The sequence below is a fragment of the Drosophila obscura genome, unplaced genomic scaffold (genome assembly GCF_018151105.1).
Source record: "Drosophila obscura isolate BZ-5 IFL unplaced genomic scaffold, ASM1815110v1 contig_201, whole genome shotgun sequence".
Lineage (NCBI taxonomy): Eukaryota > Metazoa > Arthropoda > Insecta > Diptera > Drosophilidae > Drosophila > Drosophila obscura.
In genome coordinates this window covers 318,730-341,320 of record NW_024542792.1, presented here as the reverse complement: position 1 = coordinate 341,320, position 22,591 = coordinate 318,730, and the positions used below count along the sequence as shown (strand labels likewise).

The 22,591-nt window shown below is 48.1% G+C and overlaps 3 protein-coding genes across 4 annotated transcripts; 1 reads left to right on the top strand and 2 right to left on the bottom strand.

Moving 5' to 3' along the window:
* Positions 1-73: 73 nt before the first annotated feature.
* LOC111075674 (insecticyanin-A) lies at positions 74-2,417 on the bottom strand. Its single transcript, XM_022369119.2, has 4 exons — positions 2,156-2,417; positions 668-805; positions 475-598; positions 74-414 (listed from the first exon to the last, which is right to left on the bottom strand). Exons 1-4 carry the CDS (start codon positions 2,312-2,314, stop codon positions 95-97), a joined length of 741 nt encoding a protein of 246 aa, XP_022224811.1. The 5' UTR covers positions 2,315-2,417; the 3' UTR covers positions 74-94.
* Positions 1,046-19,234, top strand: LOC111075673. 2 transcript variants are annotated; one of them, XM_022369118.2, is made up of 4 exons: positions 1,046-1,426; positions 1,477-1,815; positions 17,187-17,490; positions 17,561-19,234. In XM_022369118.2, the coding sequence occupies exons 3-4, from the start codon at positions 17,295-17,297 to the stop codon at positions 19,219-19,221; spliced, it is 1,857 nt and encodes a 618-aa protein (XP_022224810.2). In that variant the 5' UTR covers positions 1,046-1,426; positions 1,477-1,815; positions 17,187-17,294; the 3' UTR covers positions 19,222-19,234. The 2 variants fall into 2 exon arrangements, with proteins under 2 accessions (XP_022224810.2, XP_022224808.2); XM_022369116.2 differs by lacking the exons at positions 1,046-1,426; positions 1,477-1,815 and adding an exon at positions 13,644-13,793.
* A 1,559-nt stretch (positions 19,235-20,793) lies between these two features.
* Positions 20,794-21,483, bottom strand: LOC111075706. Its single transcript, XM_022369169.2, has 3 exons — positions 21,344-21,483; positions 21,214-21,288; positions 20,794-21,145 (listed from the first exon to the last, which is right to left on the bottom strand). Exons 1-3 carry the CDS (start codon positions 21,361-21,363, stop codon positions 20,890-20,892), a joined length of 351 nt encoding a protein of 116 aa, XP_022224861.1. The 5' UTR covers positions 21,364-21,483; the 3' UTR covers positions 20,794-20,889.
* Positions 21,484-22,591: the final 1,108 nt, after the last annotated feature.

The window sequence follows — 22,591 nt, the reverse complement described above, 5'->3', positions numbered from 1 at the left end:
CGACCTGGCACTCGATTGCAGCGATACATCGTTCCATGCTATAGTCGCCAGATGGCGCCCCGACAATGGCGCGTAAATTTAAATGTATTTTGATTTATTGCTTGGTAATAATTTTAAACATTTCCTTCGCATTCTTGCGCCCATTCACAATGTAGGCCAGCGGATCATCGCTGCTGGACTCCATGAGATTATCGCAGGCCGTCTGATTAATGTCGAACATAAAGGACAGGTCGATGTGGTAGCGGGGCAGCTTCTCACGCAAAAAGTTAACCACATTCTCGCCCAGTGTCGGCTCGCGCGACAACAGCAGGGCGGACAGGTACCTGGTGTGCTTCTTCTTCTCGGCACAGTGCATGACCAGGCCCCAGCTCTGGTAGTCCGTGTCCAGCACATAGGTGTTGTAGACGCCCTCATCTGTGGGGTTGCAGACATCTCAATATCTCCATTTATCTCCATGCCATTTTCCCCACTCACATATATCCTCGGTATGCATCCAGTGGCCAGGATACTGGAACTCCGGTATCATCCAGGTGATGTTGCCCTGCATCTTCTCCCGCAGCGGATCCTCAGCAAAAATGTAACTAAAGTTCATCGTAATCTGATCAGAGGATAAAATATACATATATTAATAGAACTGTATGTTGAAGGGTTTTCAAGTGGTACCCACATGCTGATCCTCTCCGGTGAAGCTGAAGTGACTGCGCATGCAGGCGTATTCCGGCAGCTCCTCCGTGGATGCGTAGTACTGGACCACGTGCCAGCAGCCCATCATTTTTGCCAAATCAAAGTTCCGTATGGCGCGTACCTGCAAGGAAAGAGAGCGATAAAGAGAGAGAGAGAGAGTAGTTCAAATGTGTGTGTGTGTGTGTGTGTGTGTTGTCTGCTCTCCTCTCCGCATAGAAAGTTGTTGGTAAAACATTTGCAAGAAGAGAGAAATGCTAGGATCGCGACGCGTCGGCAACGAATACTTGATACCCTTTCGAATTCAATGTCAGCCATGTTGATAAAGTCAGCTGATTTCATTCATAGTTTTTTTCTATTTGAGCTAAAAGCATAATTTAACTCATGAATAATCGATTCCTCGCATTGATTGTCTACCCAAAAATGACACCCAAACAAACATGGCCTGGCATGGATGCGTTCGCTGCACTGCAAACATCAGAGAACAATGTGTATACCTTCTTCAATGGGTAGCACTAGTGGCGAGAGAGAGAGAGAGAGAGAGAAGAGCAGCGAAGAAGTACCAGAAACGGCGGCTGGCAGCAGACGAAAGCAGTTAGCGCTGTCACTGTGATTGACTACTGACAGTCCATTGAGGAGTCGTACCCGGAGCCGTAGTCGTAGTCAGACTCTGATTGATGCAGTACCCCCCGCGCCAGAGACGGCAACTGCCCCCTTCCCCAGCCCATGCCACAGCCTGCCATAGGTGCGTGTCTTTTGTCTATTCTTTGTTGATTGTTTTCTTGCGGCTTTCAGCCTGCACTTGTGCACCACCTGCAACAACGTGCAATTGTCGCCGTCGCCAGCGGAGAGGGACAGGGAGTGGATGGCTGGTTGGGGCTCGGGAACAGGAGCGGGAGCGGGAGCGTGAGCGGGAGAGACAGACAAGCGACAAGAGACGACGACGAAGACGACGTCTGAGCCACTTAGAAAGTGTGATTGATTTTGGCATCAGTGTGAGCCCATTTCTTGTGCTTTTCTATGTCCCACTCATTCTTGTCGGCGGCGGCGGCGGCGCTAGAGATGGTCCATGCTCGTGAATCGATGATTAGACATGGCAGGTCAGGATGGAGCAGGTGAGCAGCTTGTAAGTGGGTAAGTCGCTCGTGAACAATGATGCTCTCGTGACTGAGCAAAAGGTAACCCCCGCGCACCACGCGGCTGGTGTCATCTCTAACCCGGCATGTGCGAGTGCGAGTCTGAGTGGCTGAGTGTGTGCCGCGGTATGGCTGGGCATATTGATGAGCCGTTCGAGATGCTTTCCTGTGGCGCGACTGCTGTGCTTAGAATTAAATCAAAGCGCTGCCAAAGAAAGTGATCCAGTTAGGAGAGGCGCGTGACCAGGGATGGGACCTGTCTGTTCGTCAACCCAAATCGAAATTCTAGGGTATTGCCCCTCCCACTCCCCTCCACCCAACCACCCTCTGGCACTCACATGAGGACAGCGTTCGCGCTGGTCCGACCGACTGCGTCCCTGGGCCGTGTAACTGTTGTACTTCAGCCAGGGGGTGGCGGTGCCGCCGCACAGATTAACCATCTCCAGGAGCAGCAGTGGCACCAGAAGGAGCAGCGCAGCCTTGCGCAGGAAAGCCATGATCCAGGCAACAGAAAGAGAGAGTGCTCCTCGTTTTGATATTCCGCTGGGATGGGACGCGCGATGTCGCTGCCGTTGTGTTGTCGCTGGCACTGCGCCATACCGGGAATCGGCGACACAGCCTCGAGTCACAGCAGCGGAACGGAACGGATTCGGATGTTTTTGCGGATAAGAGAAGCCCCAGCCTCCCCATATTGCCACAGAGTTCGAGTTCTGTGGGGAAGGCCCGCCACTCTGTTGCGGCCGTTGGGTTCATTATCGGGCCGCATCAGGGCTGAGCAATTGGCCGTTTTCTAGCTAGATATTACTTTTCATAATTATTATTTTACACCAAAATAAGTTTATTTCTATGGCAGTTTTTTTGCGGGCTAAAGAGTTAAATGATTTAATTTATTTTACGACATTAATTTTAAGGAAAGATTCTTCTACAAATACACATTCCTGTTGCCTCACACTTGGCGGCTTCTATTGTGGCAAGTCATCTCATCTCTTTCATGGGGAATATCTGTGCTGTTGCTCATTTTACTATTGGAATTTAATCAGACGGGAGTTCTTTCTCTCTCTCTCACATAGTTGTGGGCGGGGGTGTGAGTAAGCTGTAAAAAGTGATTGCCGCTCTTATCAATAGAGTACGAGCAACAGCAACGTCCGTTCACGACCAAGTCCAGTCAATGCCTTCCGTCATCTCATGCACACAATCACACACACACACATGAACGGTGGAACGGGGACACGGAAACAGTCCACTTCTGCTGTGTGTTCGTTTCACTGTGCACTGCACTTGCACTTACATTTTGCAGTGCTGTTGTATGTCCCACTGTGCCACTCACTCTCTCTCTCTCTTCTGTCTATGTATTTATGTGTAATTCAAATTGTGAGGCGTCTGGCATGGGACCGGACCACTGTGGCTGTTATTGCTGTGATTGCGCTTCACTGTGCACTCATCTTGGGTCCGGAATCGGCTCCAGGCGGCGGCTGGGGAATTATTTTTGGATCGCAATTGCACTCGAGTTTGGCATCTTGTTTTCACTTGTCGCGTGGCCCGATGCGTCTCCCAATCTGGCTGCACTTCCCGGCTGCTGCCGCCTCGTACTCGGTCTCTTGCTCGTACTCGTCCCGGCCCAAACGAAGGCAACTTTCTCGCCGAAGAGAGCGAAAGATACTCATGAAATTTTGGCTTAACTGTGCGAGGGGGTGTGTGTGTGGGGTGCAAGGGGGGCAGGTCTGCTGGCTGCCTGTTGCCTGCAGTTGTGTATGTGAGAAAGAAACAGGAAACATTTGAATAGGCCGCAAATTTATTCTTTACGATCCCCAGAACACCAGATCTGGACACTTTCTCTTTATTGCGAAACTTGTTGCGCTGCATTTTCACGTTACCATCCAGTGGACAGGTCGTCCTCAGCAGCAGCAGCCGCACCACCAGCAACAGCTTCTTCCGCTTGCGTTTGCTGCAGCAGCCTCTGCCTCTGCTCTGCCTGAGCCTCAGCTTCTGCTTCTGCTGTCTGGTTTCGTTTGGCCAGCCCAAAAACGGCGCAACTTTCGTCGCATTGCGTTGCGATGCGTTTAGGCCATGGCCATGGCCGCCAGTTCCGGCTTCTGCGTCCAGCTTTGGCTTCATCTTCAACTCCAGCTCCAGACCAGACGGACTAAAACGAAAAGCGGCTTTTTATGCGAACAACAAAACATAAACCAGAAGAAAGGCCTGATTCTGGGTCGAATCTTTATATACACACACACCCTTTATGATATCCTTTCTATTACAGCCATTAAAACAAAAACAGAATCAGATTTAAGTGAGTCTGGGAGGAGTATGCTCTCTCGGTGTAGATGCTTCCTGCTGCGCGTAGCAAACACTCTCCTCTGCAAGGGTATGACAAAAAACGAAACGAAGCGAACGCAAAAGGCCAGCGAAAGAAATGTGTCTCCAGAGTCAGCTTCAGCTCTTCTCTCACTCGCTCCCCGCTCGCTCACGCACGGCAGGCATATCGCCTGCTCTCTCAGATAACTGTCATTCAGTCATTGTTTGTGTGTGCGTGCGTGCGTGTGTGGATGAATGAAATCTCCGCTCACGCATGGAATGGATGGGATGGGCCAAGGGTTGTTGCCAAATGCCATGCAGGGTGCAGGAGGGGAGGTGGGTAGGATGTTTAGGTGCAAGTAGGTCGGCGGCTATGCCATTGCGGGGTACCCGGTTAGCCCATATAAACCAAGGCAACTTTATTGTCCACCCGCCCACCACCGCCGCTCTGCACCGTGGTCGCATGGTGGTTTTGCAGTAAAATCGTCAAGCCCAATACCGTTTGAATGGTTCCTCGCTCTCGCCTCACACCACTGTGGTGAGCGCTCTGCGCACCGATTTTTCAATGAACAGAGTCGGAGATTTGGTCAGGCCACCCGACCGCAATGGCCACAACAGGAGCCGGCCAGAGGCTAATGAAGATCACAGACAAAAACAATGCCCATGCTGGAGTGGTGGTTGTGCGGGCAGTGGGCAGTGGGGAGCGGGGATACTTCATGCTCCACCATGCCACGCCCAGGCAGGTGAGGCAGCCGAACAGGTGGCAGGCAGACGGAATGTCCAACTCCCCGGAATGTCAAACGTTTATTTGTTGGTAATTAAATTTGAAAATGATTTAAATTTCACCAGCGAATATTTCAAATTGGTCTTGACACTTTCTTCTCTCCCGTCTTGGCCCACCCGCAAGCAGAGCCCCCAACGGACTGACCCCTCCTCACTTGCGCGCGGTGAGCTATCTACGGGATCCATCCGCCTGTTTGGGGCTTAGTTTTCTATTTGCAATTGATCGATGTTTGACTGGCACTCGGCAATAGCGACAGTAGAAACAGAAAAGATTCCGCACTGACAACAAAAATCGAAATCCCAAATATGCCGCAGGCTTTTTTAATGGCATTCCAGTGCGCTGTCGATGTCTGACTTACGCAGGGGATTATCTAAGGATTGAATTCGACCCCCTGCAAGTGTGCCTTCCAAACTCTCAACAGAGAACTGGGAGCAGCTCATTGATCCAAGGCAGTGGTAATGGCATAATATGTTAGCATAGAAGTCGCGGCAAGGGCCGCGGCTCTACTTTTCTCCCAGTCAGAGCTATCTCTGCGATCAGAGAGATGGGAAAACAATGAAGAGAAAAAGAGAAACGAGACGAAAGTGAGAGTATCGGACAGGGTGGTCTAGGTAGATACATATGTGTCTGGGAATCAGTTAGTCTTCCAATCTTCAGTGCCAGACTTTTTGTATCTTATAAATTTATCTCCCATCTCAAATCCTCACCATTCCTAGCCTACCTTTAAGATTCTATACTCCTCATAGTGAACATCATCTGAGACTGAACTCAAGAGGGACACTTGATTTCGTGTGTCCTGCACTGCTGGCTCAGCCCAAGCTACCCAAGGATCTCTCTCGTTCCTTTGGCCACTTTCCCTTTTCTCAGCTTGATCCAAAAAAATCTCTCGGGCATTCTGAAGTTGATTACTATTGCTCTCCACCCCAAGTGCGTCTGTGTGTATGACCAAGTATCAAGTATTAACAATTCAATTCACAGCCAAAGTGATGCTGGGGTCCACTCATGGTTTTGAGCACCCATCTGGGGGCAAGCCTTCTCAATTATGCACCAACACACAGATGGCGACTGAGGCAGTGCCGTGCGTGCCCTTCCTCTGGCCACCAGCCACCAGCCACCAGCTCCATCATTCATCATCTTCTAGACAAGCCAATGGGCCATCAAGTGGGTTTCGTTTCGTTTCGTTTGTTTGCGCATGCGCGGCACATACAGCATCGATATTTCAGGCCCAGGTCCCAGTCCGAGTGCGACTGCGAGTCCGATTGCTGCAGACGAAGATAGAGGCTGAGGCACAGATGGAGAGATGGAGAAGACTTCACTTTGGCTGGCTGCTTCGTGCTGCTATTTGGTGGTCTGCGATTTTGTTTTCATTTGGAAAGTGGGTGTGTTTGTGTTGGCCATGGCCCACGCCTCGGCTCGACCTGGCTCTTACCCTCCGTTTGTCAACGCATTGGTCATTCCATCCGCATAGAGCGGATTCTTTGGGCCATGGGAAAACGTCTGCCGGAATGCCGGCATGCTGTGGCATGCCACTGGCCAAAGTTTTAGGAAAAAGGAATGCAGCCGATCCTAGAGCTGTACGATAATATCTATAAATGATATATATTTCCATTATTAATGTTAATTTGCATTAATCGATTTTTGCTCTTTAGCTGGCAAAGGATTTTCCGGGCTTATCTATGCTTCTCCATGGATATATGCTCTATGCTCTGCCACCAAAACAAAGACCCTTCGTTATGAAAGTTCTTCGGTTCATCGCTCGACAATGTTACCCCAAAAACTGGGCCCCCAACCAAAAAACCATATTCGAATAAAAACTTTCGTTGCGAGAATGTATCTCGGCAGTGTAATATTGCGGAACTTTCATAAACAGCCAGCCCGTATCAGAGCATCCCAACCTTCCGTCGATCGTTCGATCCGTTGGCTGGATTGGCTGGGGCGGCAGTCCGCACCTGAAATTCCATTTGGTGGAGGCAATGGCACGGGCACGGGCACGGGCAAAGGCAAATGCTTCCCAGGCCAGGCCTGGTGTCTGGTCAGTGATGGCCTCGGGGCTGTGCAGATGCTGAGATGTTCGGCTACAGATACAGATACAGTACATTCGATGCGTGCTGGCTTAGATTGTTGCCAAATTGTATGGTGGAGGAGGTGGCCCCTCCCCACCATTGAGAGGTTCGGACTGGTTCGGCTGAAGAATCTTTTTGGACAGCGGCTAATTGACTTTCAATGTTGTTTTTATTTTCTTTCATTTCATTTTGATTTTTTCTCTCTCTCTCTCTCTGTCTCATTGTCGTTGTGAGAAAGTGAAATTGATAGGCAGACAAGTGGCTCTCCCAGACTTCGACCTGTGTTTCACTTAGGTTGGGAGGGCGGGGTATGGGTGGGGGCTGTTGCTGCTGCTGGGACTGCGACTGGGACTGATGGGATTCTAAGGAGACGCTTTCTAAGTCACTTGGATGAGTTGCAGTTGCAGTTGCTGCAACGGCAACAACAATGGCACTTGCAACAGCACCGCACAGCTTTAACCCAATTCTTTTTCTGCACCACCACCACCCAGGCACCCAGGCACCCGCCACACACACCCACAGCAAAAAGCGTCTTCTCATAGCCTAATGGATGCCATTGCTACTGTTTGCTGTTGGGTGGTGCGGCTGTTGTTGTTGCAGTGGCAATACTCTACATTGTAGTAGCAACGAAGACTCAGTTGCTCGGCTGCTCAGCTGCTATTTTTTTTTATTTATACACTATATTTATTATAAGATTTAAATATTTATTCCGTTTTAAGTACTTTACTCCGAGAGTGGAAATATTACAATATTGAAGTGTTCTTCACTTACTTAATTAATATGAAAATATAGATTGCTGTAAATATATGTCATATTCGTTGCATACTTCATATTTGTTTTAAATATACATTTTTCATACCCGTACTTAAAATAAATGTTTTCCATGCCCAGTGGATGTGTGCACGGGCTGAAGTTTCCAACCCAAAAAGTAGTCACAGTCTGATCGAACTTTATTGCCGGTCTATATAGCATGTCAGTCTGTCCTCCGTCTAGATTTTTTATTCGGCCGTCTGCCGTCTGTCCAGTCCGGATTCGAGGTACATCAAAAATATAAATAAACCAAATGGTTTCCAGACCATGTGATACACAAAACTATTTCAAAATTTTACCCCCTCCGCCCCCACAAAGGACGAAAATCTGTGGATAAACAATCTTTTAATTTGATATCAAAATAAATATTATTTAATTGAAGAAGCTCTAAGTACAACACTGCGAATCTAAAGATGAATCATAATAATAGTAAGAATAAACTCTTTTTTGAGTACGGGTATAAATATATATAATATAATACATAAATAAAATAAAATAAAAATATCATCTTTATTTTAAAGAGTTTTATATTTAGATTAAATATAGGCCTAATTTAAAAAAAAAATATTTTAATAAACTTAAGTCAATATCAAAATTGTATTCAATTTCAATATTTTTATATATGCAAGGAACACATTTTAAATTTTAATTGTACTATTAATAAATAAATAAATTGCTCACGAATAGCCTGAGCTGAGCTGGCTTGTATTGAGGCCTATAGTATTATTTGAGTTAGTTATTCTCTTAAGTCGAAAATAAAGACAGAGCTCACAGGTAAAGAAGGTACTGGAAATAAATAAATAAATAAATTATTATAAGCTGCAGCAAGAACTTACAAGCTGGGGAGGAGGAAGGGCAGTCAATGCTTCGGTCACAGCTTGCAACTTTGCACCTAGCAACGTTTTTTGTTGGCGGCATTTTCACTTTGGTCGAGTTTCAGCCGCTTGTGGCGGTGCCACTGCCACTGCCATTGCCACCTTGTAACCCCGCCTCGCGTTCGACAGAGATATATGCAGCTCTGATGGCTGCCGAAAGGTTATTTCAACAATAAAACCCCAACAAAACAAAACAAAACACAACAAAAACACATGCAACAACAATAACTGCAGCAGCAACTGCAGCAGGCAGCAACAACTGCAGCAGGCAACGACAGATGACAAACGCATGCAAGCGGTGATGATGAAGTGTCAATGCAATGAAAACTAAACCAATAAATTGTGAGAGCGACCCAAATAGTTGGCTAGAAACTGGCGTGGCAAAGAGGATTTGCTTTGGGTTTGGGTTTTTGGGTTTTTCGGGAACCTCAACCGGGAGCTCTCCCCCCCCTCCGCCACCAGTAGAAGCAATAGCTACAGTTAGCTATCCATCGAATGACCCATCCCCAATGGCAGATGCAGTTGCGGGAATTCGCTGATGTTTTCACCCAACTTGGCGACGCTTTTTTTTTCCTTTTTTTTTTTTTTTTTTTAAACCTTTGGCTGGCACTGCCACCACACACACAGCACCACATTTGGTCAGTACTTGCCGCAGCACTCTACCTCGCCTGTCTCTCTCTCTCCCTATCACTATCACTGTCTCTCTTTCTCCGTGTGTGTGTGTGTGTGTGTATGAGAAATTGAAGCGCAATTCAAGTCGGCGGTGAAAGTAACAAGATACTTTTAATAAAACATCTCTCGGGTTCGTTTAAGATGCGTGCGTCGTGCACACACACACACAAGAGGCTCTGATGCTGCGGCTGTGCCTGCCCTTAGCCATGGCCTTTTATTCCACTGACACTGCCAGTGGCACCCCCAAAAAGCAGACCCACTGCAATACCAAATAAGAGATCTCATGCAAAGCTAGCCAATAATTGAGCAAGTCGTGGCCAGACGATCGCAGGCTTGGGGTAGACTGACTGGCGCGTGTTACTTAATGTGTGTGCCCCAATAGACGGGGCTCGAAGGAGGATAGGCTGCTGCCCCAGCATCAGCGCTAGCCCCACTCCACTCCACTTTCTGGCCGAACCGGAGCACGCCAGCCAAATCGAATTGAATAGCATATCGGATCAGATCGAACCCAGGCGATGGCGATCGCCATCGCCAATGGCGATGGGGATGGCGATCCAAAGCAAAGCGAGTCGCCGCGACGAAATTACTCCAATTTCGAAACGAGTCTTTTTGGTCATATTTAGCAAACAGGAATCGATACACACACGGGCCGCGGCGCCCCTAAAAAACTCAAAGCTGCAAAGTGGAATTGAAATGGCGATGAAATGCCTGCCTGGCCTACCTCTGCCTGACTCTGCACTCGGTGCACAGTGGGCCAAAAAGGAGAGAAAACTGGAGCAGTCGTTATAGCCAAAATTGAAATGGACCGGGGCCGGTGGTTTGGATGGATTCAAATTTACAAAAAAAATTACAAAAACATGTCTGATATTTAATATGCCCAAGATTTTCCATTGGGGAACGACGTAATAAAAGGTAGAAATTGTTACATTTGCCACTGATCAGTTTTCGGGAATTGATGAGGAGAAGAGAGAGGGAGATAGAGAATATGTGAAATAAACTTTACTGGCAAAGGGGGGAGTCTCGTCTCGCTGAGCTACAGGCAGCAAGCGGGAAGATGGGAAGACGGGAAGACGGGAAGCCTCTAACAATAACAATTCGCATAGTTACGGATATATTTACGGAAATACATATCACTTAAGTCTAATGAATACCAGGCATTTGGTTTGCTTTTGATTTCAATTTGAAGTACTCGATGTGGGAGGAAGTACACAACACAGAGAATTTGGCAGGCTGCTAAGGCGAAGAGTCTCACCTCACAGTGTCTCCCACATTGAGTTGGGCATTTGTCGGGGCAACAAACAGTTTTCCTGTGGCATCCAGCCCCACTGTCGCTCCCATTTCGCATCAAATGCGACCTACTGTGCGTGGCGGGATAGCAGGTTATCAATTGCTGTTGCTGCTGCTGTTGCTGCTGCTGCTGTTGCCAATGTTGCTCATCCTATTATTTCAACAAGAGCAAGTGCAGCAGCAGTACGTCGTTGTTGTTGTTGTTGTTGTTGCAGCCGGCGCTCTGTTGTTGTTGTTGTTGTTGTAGGCCATGCCAAATGCGGCACTTGGCAAAAATATTTTATGGAAAAGTGGAACAGTTGATGAAACATTACAGCGACGCCATCCTCTCTCTCCCTGGCGCCCCTTTCCCCGTTTCCCTTGCTCTCTCTCTCACTCTGTCCCACCCTGCCCCTTTGCTACCCTACCGCCCCCCACCACCCTGGAGTAGAGCGTGTGGCTATCAAAGGGCGCCCACGCCCATGTCTTGCCACAGCTTGATTGCTGGCCACAAATCAGCAACAATTGGAGCATGGGCCGTGGACACTGGGCAGTGGCTGCATGCGGCACGTGGAGACATGGCGGGGAGGCAGGGCGACGGGCAGGGGCTGCCGCTGTGGCTGGGGCAGGGGAATAGAAAGTGCAAACAGTTAGAGGACTTGTCCCGATGCAATTGTCGTCGTCTGGCTGCCTAGCGATCGTCTGCTTCTGTAACCCATTGCAACTGAAAGTTGAAGCTGAAGCCGAAGCTGTCCAGTCCCGTACCCGTACCCATACCCTCACCCGTAAGCAAACAGACAACTTGGGGAAACCGACCAACCAACGACGCATGCCACAAGAAGAGGCAGTGGCAGCAACCGGCAAGCTGTACCTGAACAAGTCGTACTTGTAGCTGGAGTTGGTCTTGGTCTTGGTCTTGGAATTGGACTTGGCCGACTGCCACACTGAGCGACTGCCTTGCCATACCTTGCCTTGCCTTGCCGAGAGCTTCGCTTCGGCTGGGGCGTCGTGTATCGTGTATCGGATCGGATCGGATGGGTCTGAATGAAAAGAAGAAATGAAATTTCGCTGCTGCCGTCGCCGAGCAGCCGAGCAGAGGCTGCTGCTGCTGCTGCTGCTGCGCATGCGAAGTGTTCCGCTACGAGAAAGCAGGTGTATGCAGCATTCGGCGCTAACCCACGGCGCGGACCAGACGCGTTTCTCAGACGAAGCTCAGGCCCCCCATTCAAGTGTGTGCGATCCTACCGCTATCCGAAATCCGAGTCCCAGAACAACCAAAAACCAAAAAACACCAAAAAAACAAAAAAAAAAAACCGATAACAAAACAAAACAAAAAAAAAAAAAATACAATCAATACACAAATCGATCGATCGATCGATCAAAGCAAATAACACATAAAACAAAAAAAAACGGGCAATAACCGTTTGAAGCGGTTATCAAAACGGTTAATAAGTGGAAGGAACAGTTCTCTTCCATTTTTTTTTTTTTTCGTTGCTGTGTCCTTTTTTTGTGCATTTTCTTTCATTTTTTTTTTTGGAATTTTTTTTTGTCTGTTGCCTTGGTGGAACTTTGCGCGTGTGTCCAACACAGAGATTAAGTGCTCCAATTGGACGTCTGACGACCGTTAATTGACCGCGTGCAACTCGCAATTAATCGCAGTCGCTGCGCCTCGTGCACCGCCCGGTGACTCGAGCCCCTTTTGGCTGCGACGACAATTGTCCACCCAGCATCAGAGGCAGGTCGAAGAAGCAACAACAGCAGCAACAGCAGCAACAGTAACGGTTACTGTTTACCAGCAGTAAGTGCAACAGTTTTTCGAAAGTTGCCACCACATAACGCAAACGCATCCTGTTTGTATTTGCCATTGCATTGAGCAATTGGAATTTGGAAGTGGAATTCGAATTCGAATTGCAGAATTGCAGAATTGGAACAGCGAAATTGGGCCAGCAGCGTGGAAGGTGAGTGCAGAAGGCAAGTCCTTGCGAGCAGCGCACACGGAAGTGGAATCAAGCGAATCAAATCGATAAGCAGGAGCAGCAACGAGCACAATGAAAATGATAAATTCAAAGGAACTACGAGTAGTACCTTCCCCCATCCAGATAAAGAACTCTTTAGATATTTCCTTTCCTTTCATTTCCTGTTCTGCTGTTTGGGAACAACTTGCTGAGAAAGTTTTTTTCCACTCTTCTTGGAGCCATCTTTAGAGCTGGAATGAAAGTCAAGTAGCACTAGCATTTTTCCAGTTTCCAGTTCAGCACCAGAGGACATGTTCAAGGTCACTGGCACTGGCACTCGCTCGTCCCACAAAAACCTTCCCTTGAACGTGTTCGTTCTCCAGCGCATCTCTCTCAAAGAACCACTCTCTCCGTTTCCTTTGACAACTCTCAGACGAACAGATTTCAAGATCGTCTGCGCTCTCTTTTAATTGGCCAACAATGCATTCATACGCGTTTATTTGTCTGGGCCCCATGGATGACCCACTTCACTTATGGGGAAACCTATTAACACTTCTCACCTTGCCCCCAACGCCCAACCCCCAGGCCACAACACTTCACTTCACCTCACTCACCGCACTCCAAACCCAACACCTTTTGGGCTGGCGTTGTGCGCGGTCATTAGGCAGATTCTTTCTTCTCTCTCTCTCTCTTTTTGAGTTTTTGTTTTCACTTGTATGCCGTGGGTGGAGCTGAGGGGAATGGAAAAGGGGTGCGGGAGAGACAATCAATCATCATTCAGCTAACTGGAAAATTGCTAATAAATTGCAATTAGCAGCAAACACTTTCATGAATGGCAATAATGATGTTAATGGGTGGAAGAAAAAAAAAAAAGCGAAAATCAAACAACAATTGAAGCACTTTCTTCGGTTATGCTTTAACCTCTCTCCATTTCTCTTCTGCATCGCTTCTTCCGCTTCTTTTACTGTTTCCTCAACTTCTCCTAATAACGACTGTAATCCTAAGAAAATATCAAATAATGTTAAACAAATTAATTACACATCGAATAACAGCAACAGCAAACAACAACAGCAACAGCAAACAACAACAACAAGCGCAGCAGCAACATGCAACACAATAATCCAACACAGCAGCAGCAGCAGCAGCAGCTGCGGCACAAACAACAACAGCGCTGCAGAAAACATCCGCATCAAGGTGGCAATGAAATCGGTGCTAAGAAGATTTGGCTGCCGCTTATCATTTTCCTTTCACTGCAGGTGAGTCGAGACGATGCAAATAATTAAAATCAATTTAAGCCTAAGCTGCAGACACAACAGCAGCAGCAAGCAGCAGAAAGCAGCAGCAGCAAGCAGAAGCAAGCAGCTTATAAATAGATAATTCCCATTAAGTACTGTCCAAACGAGATTCATGCTCGTAAATAGCAGGCAGCAGGCCAGAATTATTTAAAGCTTGAGCTTTGTGAGTGTTCGAATGCTTAGTAATAGTGAGGCTGCCAATATATTCGAATACTTACAAATATATGTAGGTATATGTATGTAGTACACATCAAGCTTTAGCTAAATTAGTCATAGAAAAGATAGAGTAACAAACCATGCCAGTTAAAACCTTGCAGCAGACATGCTTGTACAGCAGCTGCTTCCTCGTTTAGTCAGTACTTCAAAAGCAGCCGGCTTAAGCATCTCCCTCTCTCTGTCTCAGTTCGTCTGGCTGCCTAACTGCGTGTGCATATCAGTGACTATGTGTGAGTGTGTTCAAGTGAAAGAGCAGCCAGCCGCCAGGCCGCCAAGTGCTTGGAATGAAATGGAATGGGATGGGATGGGTAATTGCCATGACCTCGTTTTGCGCTTCAATTGCACGCGTGTGGCTTGGTGCTCCTCCAGAAAGTGTGATTGTGTGCCACGTATGTGTGTTTGTGTGTGTGTTACATTTGGCAGTAGTTCCTGTTACATTTTAAGGGGAACGTTTGCTACTTGAAAGGGAATTTTATCACGCTAAACAATCAACTGGAATTTGTATTGGTGATTTAATAGCAAAGTTTGCAAAATATTTTAGAAAATAAATAAAAAGAAATGGCAATTTCTTTTCCTGTTATAGCTAAACTAAATTAAATTAACCAACTTTGGACTGACGTAACTACATGGCATGAACACTTTGAGCTTAGACTTGGACTTATTTGATAATCCTTTCGGATTCCAATTCTTTGAATGCACTTCCACAAAACCAGTCCCACACCCAGCCCAGCCTCCCCCCCTCCCCTCCCCAGCCCCATTGGACATCCGCCAGCCACAGCATTCCTTTCTCTTTTGTTTTGACTCTTTTTCCCCGGGAACGGAACATATTAAAATTCCATATGCATCCGTGCCTCGGTAATACCCATCAGAAAAAATCTCTTGGCACCACAATCGTGACGTTAGAAAGTTTCGTTGCCTTTTGGTTTTGTTTTTGCCGTTGTATGGATGTATTCTGGGGCGATGACACAATTTGCGATGGCCGCAAACCGATTTCCCACTCCTTATGGGCGCTTTTTCCTGGTGCTGCTGGTCTGCTGGGCTGCTGGGCTGCCATCTCCAGCTGCAGCACTTCCTTTTCGCTTTCATGTTGGCGGCCGCATTGCCGAAATGCTGCCAAACTGCATAGCGTTCACCTTTGACCCCGCGCAATGTTGCTCTCAAGTGGCTGCCAAATTCCTTGCACGTCCCCTGCAGATTCTCTGCTAATGTTTCACTTTCTCCCGATTTGGTGCGCTGCCAGTCAGACCGACCCAAAGCCCAGACAGACAGACAGCGCCAGCCAGCATCTCAAGAGCTTAGCATTGGTCGAGGTCAAGATTAGCAACAACAGCCGGCTTTGGCTTTGGCTTAAGCTTTGGCTTCAGTTTCAGCAGTCGCCAGCAGCATCCAGCAAGCAGTATCCAAGTAAGCAGTATCCAAGTAAGCAGTCTCATCATTAGTTGTCTCCACTTGCGATTACAGCAACGAACCTGCACGGAACGTGTGGGGAATGGAACACTCGCACGACACTCTCCCGGCATACATTTTGCCAGCACTTGGCACACATTTCAATTAACGCAGCAGGCGGAGCACCAGCACCACCTATTGAGGATTGAGGATAAATCAGTAGGCACCGGCAGCACCGAAAATCATATCAAATATTTTGGGTCTTGTTTGGTATTCAAGGGGCGGCGCTTGTGCTTGTGCTTGTTCCATTCCCCTGTTCCCCCTGCTCGCGACGATAAATGTAAATTTGTGGCATAGAATTTCTGTTGCTTTCGGTTCGGTTCAGTTTTTGGGGGGGTAACTTTTTGGTAACTCGTTTGGCAATTGCCATTTACCATTTACCTTTTTGTCGTCAATCGTCAATCGTATCGTCTGCCGCGCGCGCTTGCCACATCACTTTCTACCAAACAGGATTGCTTCAGGATGCCTCCGTAGTTGCGACATCCCCCGATGCAATGCGATGGGAGCTGATTGCTGAGGCTGCGGCTGAGACTGCGGCAGTGGCCAAGGCTAAGGCTGGAGCTGGAGCTGATATTGAAGCTGGATGAGATGCTCTCGCGGAGATGCTCTCGCTGGCTGGGAGAAAGTTGTTTTTGGCACTGCGGCACAGATTTGCCCAGACGCAGCAGCAACGACAAACCATTTGGGATGGCAGCAACAACAGCAGCAACAACAGCAGCAGCAGCAAAAGTACCATGAACTGGACATCATCAGTCCACCTGCCCGCAATTGCAACTGTCTTTGCCTGCCACGGCAGCCAACTAATTGCCCTAATGGCTGAATCAGTTAAAATCCGAATAGCAAGAGCAAGCCATGGGCTGGAATCGAATGATTCCAAAACGATTGATTCTCCGATTACTTGTAAACGATAAAAAACAGCAATAGCAATAGCAATAGTCAAGTTAGCCAAGAGAAGTGTTCAGTTCGAAGAGATCTGCAAGGAGTTATGGCTTTGATGGGCAAAGGTTCAATGGAATATATTCAAGATTAGGTGTCTGATTAGGTAGCTAACATCCCAGCTATAATAGAGCACATATCAGCCCCTTGCGATCACCGCACCTCACCGCACCGCACCGCACTTCACTGCACCTCAATTCAGTGATTCCGTGTTGATTCGATTGTTGGCCCCGCTGGCTGCTGGCTGATGGCTGATGGCCGATGGCTGTCTGGTTCTAGTCTTGACATCGCCTTCTTTGCCAGGCGGATCTCCATGACAATTGGGTCGCCTTGCCACATTGCATGTGCCGCGCATGTGGCACACAGCCACTGAGAGAGGAAGATGCAGAGATGCAGTGAAAGAGTCAAGAGTGAAGTGAAGAGTGAAGACTGATGAGATGTGATGTGAAGAGTGCAGGGGAAAAAAGCGAAATTGTTGCAGTAGCTTTTCTTCTTGTGTTTCTTTTTTTTTTGTTGCCTTGTTGTTGCCTTGCTTTTTTTTTATTGCTGCTGCTGCTGCTGCTGCCGCCTTATGCAATTGAGTTGCATGCCGCATCCGCCACTGATGCGCCAATTCCACTTGACATTCTCCGCGCCAGTTGGAGGCAAGCAATTGGTGGCAGCTGAATATAGAGAGCAGAGCAGACCATTCATGATTTCTTTCTGTTTGTTTGTTTTTCTTTCTTTCTTTGTTTCTTACCCGGAAATGGGTCGCAGGTTGCCCTGGTCTTGGCGGACGACGTTGAGGTGGTGAAGGCCATTGCCGGCGGCCCCGATGATGATCTGGCACTGGCCCTCTCCGAGCACGAAAACGAACTGGATCAGATGGCACAGGAGTCAGAGCAGGAGCAGCAGCAGCAGCAGCAGGCCCAGCAGCAGATCCAAATGCAGGTACAACAGCAGCAACAGCAACAACAGCAGCAGCAGCCACCTCCACAGTCGGTGATGGTGCCCAAGGTGCAGGTGCACTACCAGCACAACATGCCACCGTCCCCGCCCCAATTGGGCCTCACATTGCGCAGTGAGTCATTCACCCACCACCCCCCCACTTGTCCAGCAGCAGATCTGTACCCCTCCTCCACGTTTTGCAGGCAACCACCAAAATATTCCACTGAGCTTTGGCCAACCCTTTGGACCGCCGCCACCGCCGGGAGCACAGTTCTACAAGGGCCCACCGCCGCCACCCCAACGCCAGTCCCAACAGCAACAGCAGCAGCAACAACAACAGCAACAACAGCAGCAACAGCAGCAGCAGATGCCACAGCAGGTGCAGGTGCAACAGGTGCAGGTGCCCGATCTGAGTGTGGGTGCGTCCAGCAACAACGAGATCTGGGCCTCGCCGGTGCAGGACATGCCCAAGATTGTGTCGCTGGATGTGAAGTGCGAGAAGAACGGCATGAAGGTGTTCGTGCAGTTCGACAAGCCCTTTAACGGCATCGTCTTCTCCAAGGGCCACTACAGCAACATGAACTGCGTTCATCTGCCGTCCGGACTGGGTCGCACCTCGGCCAGCTTTGACATCGGCCTGCACGAGTGCGGCACCGCCGGCAACACGGACAACTACAGCCAGGGCTATGGCCACGATCAGAGTGTGTCTGGCGCCGGCACCGGGGCGGGCACCTACTTCGAGAACATCATTGTCATCCAGTACGATCCGCAGGTTCAGGAGGTGTGGGATCAGGCGCGCAAGCTGCGCTGCACGTGGCACGATCAGTACGAGAAGAGCGTCACCTTCCGCCCCTTCCCCGTGGACATGCTGGATGTGGTGCGGGCGGACTTTGCCGGCGACAATGTCGGCTGCTGGATGCAGATACAGGTGGGCAAGGGTCCCTGGGCCTCGGAGGTGTCCGGCCTGGTGAAGATTGGACAGACCATGACCATGGTGCTGGCCATCAAGGACGATGACTCCAAGTTCGATATGCTCGTGCGCAACTGTGTCGCCCACGACGGCAAGCGGGCGCCCATCCAGCTGGTCGATCAACGGGGCTGCGTCACCAGGCCCAAGCTCATGTCACGCTTCACCAAGATCAAGAACTTCGGCGCCTCCGCCTCGGTGCTGTCGTACGCCCACTTCCAGGCGTTCAAGTTCCCCGATTCGATGGAGGTGCACTTCCAGTGCACCATTCAGATCTGCCGCTACCACTGCCCCGAGCAGTGCTCCGCGGAGACGAACCTCCAGGATGTGCATCACCTGCAGGTGGGGCCCGAGTCCCAGTACGGTCCGCCGCCGCCGCAGCTGCATGTGGACGCCTACCACGTGGCGAGTGCCATTGGCAAGCGACGAGATGAGCGCCGGGTGCAGCGTCGCGCCCGAGCCGTTGCCGAGCCGCAGGTGGGTCTCAATCGCATCATCAAGGTGGTGTCCTCCGGCGATCTGACCTTTGCCATTGACGAACAGGGCGGCGGCAATGCCACCAATGCCTCCGGTTCCGGTTCCGGTTCGACAGCGCCCCAGACAATGGTGTTCCCGGTACGTGAGGAGGGACTGATATGCATGACCACGCCGGGCTTTGCCATCACGCTGATCGTGCTGCTGGGCATCCTGGTCACCTCCTGTCTCACGTCTGCCATCCTGTACGTTCGCCTGCGCCCCTTCTCCACGTTCAGTGCCAAGGAGCGGGCCGTTGCCTTCACGAATCCCCAACTGGCAGCGGCAGCCGCCGCAGCCGCAGCCGGTGCACTGCCCGTACTGCAGCTGGCGTCGCCAGCGGATGTCCAAGGCACGCTCTCCAAGAAGCGGGCGCTGTCATGAGCTAACCCCAACTGTTGCTAGTTCCGGTTCTGGTTTTGGGTTAATGGGCAGCGCACGCTGGTTCCGGTTCTGCAACTAGTTCCGCTTTTGTGCGCTTTCAGTTGCCAGTTGCCAGTGCCGGGCCTGGGTTCAGTTGCGTCTGCGTCTGCGGCTCTTAAATTTGTAGCGTACGCTTCGTTAGTTTTAATTTTTGATACAAATTACATAAACATTAAATCAAGCCAAGTTTACTGGGTCACCTCAAGCCCTCCCTCCCCTCCACCCAACTGCACCTGCTATCTGCACAGATCCATTTACAAACCCCCGCTGCTGATTCGATTCCCTGCATGTACCCATGTTGGTGGCAGTCGTTTATCAATTATTATTTTTTGTTTTTAAGTTTAAGCCTAGGTTCTACTTCTTTGAGACGGTGCTATGCCATGCCACGCCTATATCCCCTAACCACCCCCCCTGTCCAAGTCCAATGTCCATCCACATTTTTAGCTTTCTCTGCACACATTTGATTCGAACTTTGGTTACTTTTAGCGTATTTCCGGTAAGACTCTCTCTTAAGACTTTTTAGATTCACATCAGACACAACACATACACACACACACCCACACACACACATACACACACACTTGAATTAGTCACTAAATATTTTAAGCGCTTTTAAGCTTTAAGTCTAAGCCTTAGAACATTTTCTGCGTCCCACTGTCGCCCATTTTTCGATGCATTCCGAACGATTTGAATTCTACTTTGTATAACCAGTTAGTACACCCACACACACACACACACACACACACCAACCCCTATGTAGTCCACTTATTTATTTATACATATGCAAACACACACGTATACATATAACACATACCACATACCACATACACATGCACATACACATAGATATGTATGTGCATGCATATATATGCAACCCTATATACATACATATGTCTTTGGTTTTTTTTTTTGCGTAATTTTGTAAGCGGCGCCAAGAGAGTGAGAAGAGAAAGTGTTCAATAAATTGTTTAGAATCCCTCAATTATGCATTTTGTTGTGCTATCGTAATATCTCGCTCCCTGCCACTGCCTTAGCTGCGCAATGGAGCGGCTGCACCTTGCTTGTGCGTCGAATAATAAATTTGTTTGTAGTCTGCTTTGGGGCGCACTCCATGCCAAAAGGTAATAGCGCCTCGCTTCACAGCCAAAGACAATCCAAGGCGACAGACAGACTCTCCAGGTAACGCTCTGACGTGTTCGTTCTACGCAAAAGAAAACTACGCATTTGTGCCATGCTCCTCTCTGGCCCCGTAGTCGAAGGTAGCCCGGCAGCGTCGGTATGGGAAACGAACTCGGGGCAGCGCAGTCGCCATATACGAACAGAAGAAAGAAGAAGAAACGTTTTTGGCTTCGTGTCCCAAAAACATGTGAGTGTCTGCGTGCCGATCCCAGGCACGTAAGCATGCAGCCCAAGAACTATTGCATTACCCAAGAAAGAAGATCGGATGCTACCCTAAATGCTACCCTGAATGCTGCCCTGAATAATCGTGCTACAGTTTTCAGTGTTTAGTTTCTTAGTTTAGTGTATTTTTGTTGCTATCGATGTTTACATATGTAAATAAATTGCAAATTCTGTGTTCTGTGTTCTGGTGGTAGTTTTTTTTTTGGCTTAAAAATGATTGTCTCGCTCTTATTTGTGCTCAGGGTTCTGAGCGCTCGGCGTCTTTTCGTCTTGGGACTTGCTGGGCGGCGGTGGCGGATTCTCGGCCAGCTGCAAGGACAGATCGTACAGTCCCTTGTGGGACGAATACGAAGCGCGCTCCTTCAGGTCGGGCAGCTTAAGTACGGCCTTGATGTGGAAACGGCTCAAGTCGGTGATGCGTTCGATGTTCACCACACCGTTGGCAGTGATCTTAGCCCTTCCGGGACAGATCGTTGGGGGGGGACTGCGGGTGTTTAGTGGTCAGCCCCTGATAGTGTCGCCTTGTAAAGTCACAGTAGTCATAGTACTTACGTATCGGAAATAATATTTCTGCTCTTAAAGTACTCGAGGAGCTCCTTATATTCTGGATCGTCTTCAGTTTGTTCTCTGAAAGAAACAGATGAATCAGCATTTGGATCGAACCATGGGCACACCCACTCACAGATCGTTCTGGTCAGACATTGTGGGATCTGCTTAGTTGTAGTCCTTCCTGGCTTTTTACTAAGAAATATATATATTTATACGTAGCTGTACAGCTGTGCCTCTGACGAATTTGATGAAATGACACTCAAATCCGACTGTAGTGCCTGTGCCTGCTGCTTCAGATAGTATCCGTCCAGTCTCTTCCTCTTTCTGGCACTTACCGAAAAGTTTGCTACAGTTTGAGTACTTTACAATAGTCAAATGTAAGGCAGTAGGATTTTAATTTTTTTTTAATTTTTATTGGTTTATTGGGGGAGGGGGAACTATTTTAAATTTGAAGATCCGAAAATTTGCTATAATTTTGCAGAGAGATTTACGACCATCCTCGCCACAGAGAGAGCACATACAATTTCCTGTCTGCGAGCTGGGACCTTCGCTGGCACACTCGGCCGTGGCCTGGAAATCTGAGACAATGACTAAAGTTTATTCTCGACGCGACGCGCATCCCAGTTCATCGTCAAAATCTTAGTTTTTATTACTCAACAAACCAAAGCGACTCTTGCACAGATTTGGTGCTCTCAAATTTCTTTGGGGGTTTTCTTTTTTTAATACCCGTACTCAAAAAAGTTTTTTTTTTGTGTTTTTAAAGGTATGGCTATTTTCTTTTTCACGTAACTTGGGTATCTTACATCTGATTGTAATGAAGCTTAAAGCCTAAAGAGCCTGAAAGCAGCAGCTATAAATTGAACCCAAGTATGTTGCAGCTACAGCTTACCTTTGGGGAAAACATTAAGCTTTCAAATGAATATTATATTATTATATTATTATTATTATTATCATATTATTTTTTATTTGGGCGCTCCCAGAGCCACCCCTTTTATCTTTTCTTTTGCTTTTATATATTAACTGGATGGTTCGTTGCTTAAACATTTGGTGGCACTTTTTTACCAGTGGCCAATTTAGTGGTTAATATAAAGTAAATTCAATTTATTTCTTTAATTTCAACTTAGCTAATTTTTATTCAATTGCTTTTCCATTTTTGAATTACAAATGTTGCACTTAATTTGTATTTTGCATTATAGACAGAAATGCATGCCATAAGCGGACAAATGGGAGAGAGTGTGTGTGTGTGGGTGTGTGTTCAAATAATTGTTTGTAATCCCACAAAATTCAAAATATGAATATTTTTGTGATGAAAATATGATGAGAATGAGCATTTTACTAGATGATTGCGTAAGTCAATATAATAATTTAACTAAAATTCCCC

Bases quoted from the DNA above. Each gene is read 5' to 3' on its own strand.
- LOC111075674 (XM_022369119.2), bottom strand. From the start codon at position 2,314: ATGGCTTTCCTGCGCAAGGCTGCGCTGCTCCTTCTGGTGCCACTGCTG. The intron at 806-2,155 runs GTGAGTGCCAGA...CTTTCCTTGCAG, and splicing joins AGCGCGAACGCTGTCCTCAT to GTACGCGCCATACGGAACTT. The intron at 415-474 runs GTGAGTGGGGAA...GCAACCCCACAG, and splicing joins GATGCATACCGAGGATATAT to ATGAGGGCGTCTACAACACC.
- LOC111075673 (XM_022369116.2), top strand. From the start codon at position 13,644: ATGCAACACAATAATCCAACACAGCAGCAGCAGCAGCAGCAGCTGCGG. The intron at 13,794-17,186 runs GTGAGTCGAGAC...AATGGGTCGCAG, and splicing joins TCATTTTCCTTTCACTGCAG to GTTGCCCTGGTCTTGGCGGA. The intron at 17,491-17,560 runs GTGAGTCATTCA...CACGTTTTGCAG, and splicing joins ATTGGGCCTCACATTGCGCA to GCAACCACCAAAATATTCCA.
- LOC111075706 (XM_022369169.2), bottom strand. From the start codon at position 21,363: ATGTCTGACCAGAACGATCT. The intron at 21,289-21,343 runs GTGAGTGGGTGT...TGTTTCTTTCAG, and splicing joins ATGTCTGACCAGAACGATCT to AGAACAAACTGAAGACGATC. The intron at 21,146-21,213 runs GTAAGTACTATG...AAACACCCGCAG, and splicing joins AGAAATATTATTTCCGATAC to TCCCCCCCCAACGATCTGTC.